Source organism: Nannobrachium achirus (genome assembly GCF_963921795.1).
Source record: "Nannobrachium achirus genome assembly, chromosome: 16".
NCBI classification, from domain to species: domain Eukaryota; kingdom Metazoa; phylum Chordata; class Actinopteri; order Myctophiformes; family Myctophidae; genus Nannobrachium; species Nannobrachium achirus.
The window spans coordinates 14,386,968-14,389,137 of NC_137823.1; the positions used below are offsets into that span (position 1 = coordinate 14,386,968).

Here is a 2,170-nt window from a genome sequence, read left to right on the forward strand (position 1 = left end):
AACATTGAACTAGGATCCTAAATTACAGGTAAGAGACTATACTGGGATGACAATAAGCTTCTGAATTTGTTGGACATTTAAACAAAAAAGGGAATTGAGTTAGTAACAAGTCTTGAAGTCGTATTGAAGTCTACATTTCTTCAATACAAACTTCAACTGCGTGAAGGGAAATCTGGATTTGTATTATTGCTGATGTGGTTTTAATTATACTACAACTACTATACTAGTTTACTACTATTACTACTAATGCTGTTTTTATTTTCTCTTCTAGTATTCCTGGTGTAAAATCTCAGTAAACACTGCAGACCAGGGAGTGTGACTGCAGACACAATGGCTTCCCGTTTTACTTGTCTGGAAGAGGAGCTCACCTGTCCTGTGTGCCATGACATTTTTAAACATCCTGTTGTGCTGTCATGCAGTCACAGCTTCTGCAAAGACTGTGTGCAGGAATGGTGGATGGACAGATCGTCAAATGAATGTCCTGTTTGTAAGATAAGGTGCTCCAGTGACCATCCTCCTACAAACTTGGTAGTGAAGAACCTGTGTGAGAACCTCCTGGAGGAGAAACGCTGGCATGCCTCATCCGTGAGCTCAGATGTCTTATGTGCCACGCATGGGGAGAAGCTCAAGCTCTTCTGTAAGGACGATTATCAGCTGGTGTGTCTTGTATGTCGGGATTCAGACAAACACACCGGTCACAAATTCTCCCCCGTAGACGAAGTGGCAGAGTGGCACAAGAAGTTTCTCCATGATGATTTGTGGGAGAAACTTGGGGATATTTATGACGTTAGTGAAAATTATGACCGAACAGAAAAACACATTAAGATTCAGGCCCAGAACACAGAGAAGCAGATTCAGGAACAGTTTAAGATCCTACATCAGTTCCTACGAGAGGAAGAGGAGGCCAGGATCTCTGCTCTGAGGGAGGAAGAGACACAGAAGAGTCAAGAGATAAAGGAGAGAATTGAGGAGCTGGACAGAGACATAGTGACCGTCTCAGATGCAATCCGAGTCGCAGAGGACGAGCTGAGAGTGGACGACCACGTCTTGTTCCTGAAGAAATACAAGACCACGATGGAAAGAATCGAGCTCAACCCGCCCTGCCCTAAGCCAGTCTCGGGAGCTCTGATAGATGAGGCCAAACACCTGGGCAACCTGGCCTTCAGTGTCTGGTACAAGATGAAGGACATCGTCTCCTACACTCCTGTCATTCTGGACCCCAACACTGCCTTCGACTCCATCCTGTCTGCTGATCTGACCAGTGTGATACACGGCAACCAGGAGCGTCCTCAAAATCCAGAGAGGCTTCACGGTCATGCAGTTCTGGGTTATGAGGGCTTTAACTCAGGGTCTCACAGCTGGGATGTTGAGATTGGAGACAACAGAGAGTGGGAAGTAGGAGTGAAGGAAACCCCGGGGAGAGAATACAGGAAGTGGAACCTGCAGTTCAGGAAGGCTGTATTAAAGGCAAACTACGAGCACGAGCGTGTAGGAGCAGATAATATTGACACTGTAACTGATCTCCCAGTGAAGCAGAAACCCCAGAGGATCAGAGTCCAGCTGGACTGGAACAGAGGACAGCTGTCCTTCTCTGACCCTGATACCAACACACACCTACACACCTTCACACACACTTTCACTCACACACTCTTTCCATACCTAGATAATCCTGATTGTAATTATATGACTCTGAAGTTGTTACCAGGGAAGATCAGTGTCACTCTGGAAAACACAAGTTAGATAGTCTGTTATCCAATTCAAAGCCAATTTAACTCTCGTTGCTGACTGGTAGAAAGCTTGTATCTCTGTGATTTCAAATGCGAGTGTTGCACAAAAGTAGTGATGTACAAGCTCACAATATGACCCAGGAGTCAGGCCTGATACGACGTGTTGGAACTCCTGTTCTCCCTTTGTACTTTCAGCTGAAGCCGTTATGATCATTGACGAGTCACTTGACTCATGTTATTGTTTTTCTTCAAACCAAATGTGTGATTTGGAAACACCTGACCCTATTAATGTTATCAACATAACTGTCCCAGAGAGGTTTGCATACTTTTGTCACTCGCACATACAGTGTGCGATATTGTAGGTATAACATAACCCAATAAAGACAATGTACAACACTTTTTGTGTCATTTGTATGATTTTTCAGGTGATATTTACACAGAAA

The 2,170-nt window shown here is 44.4% G+C and overlaps 1 protein-coding gene across 1 annotated transcript; it reads left to right on the forward strand.

Annotated features, from left to right (window-relative positions):
- Positions 1 to 330: 330 nt before the first annotated feature.
- Positions 331 to 1,740, forward strand: LOC308300815 (E3 ubiquitin-protein ligase TRIM35-like; the record flags this gene model as incomplete). The annotated part of the gene is made up of 1 exon (XM_080744714.1): positions 331 to 1,740. One exon carries the CDS (start codon positions 331 to 333, stop codon positions 1,738 to 1,740), a length of 1,410 nt encoding a protein of 469 aa, XP_080600840.1.
- Positions 1,741 to 2,170: the final 430 nt, after the last annotated feature.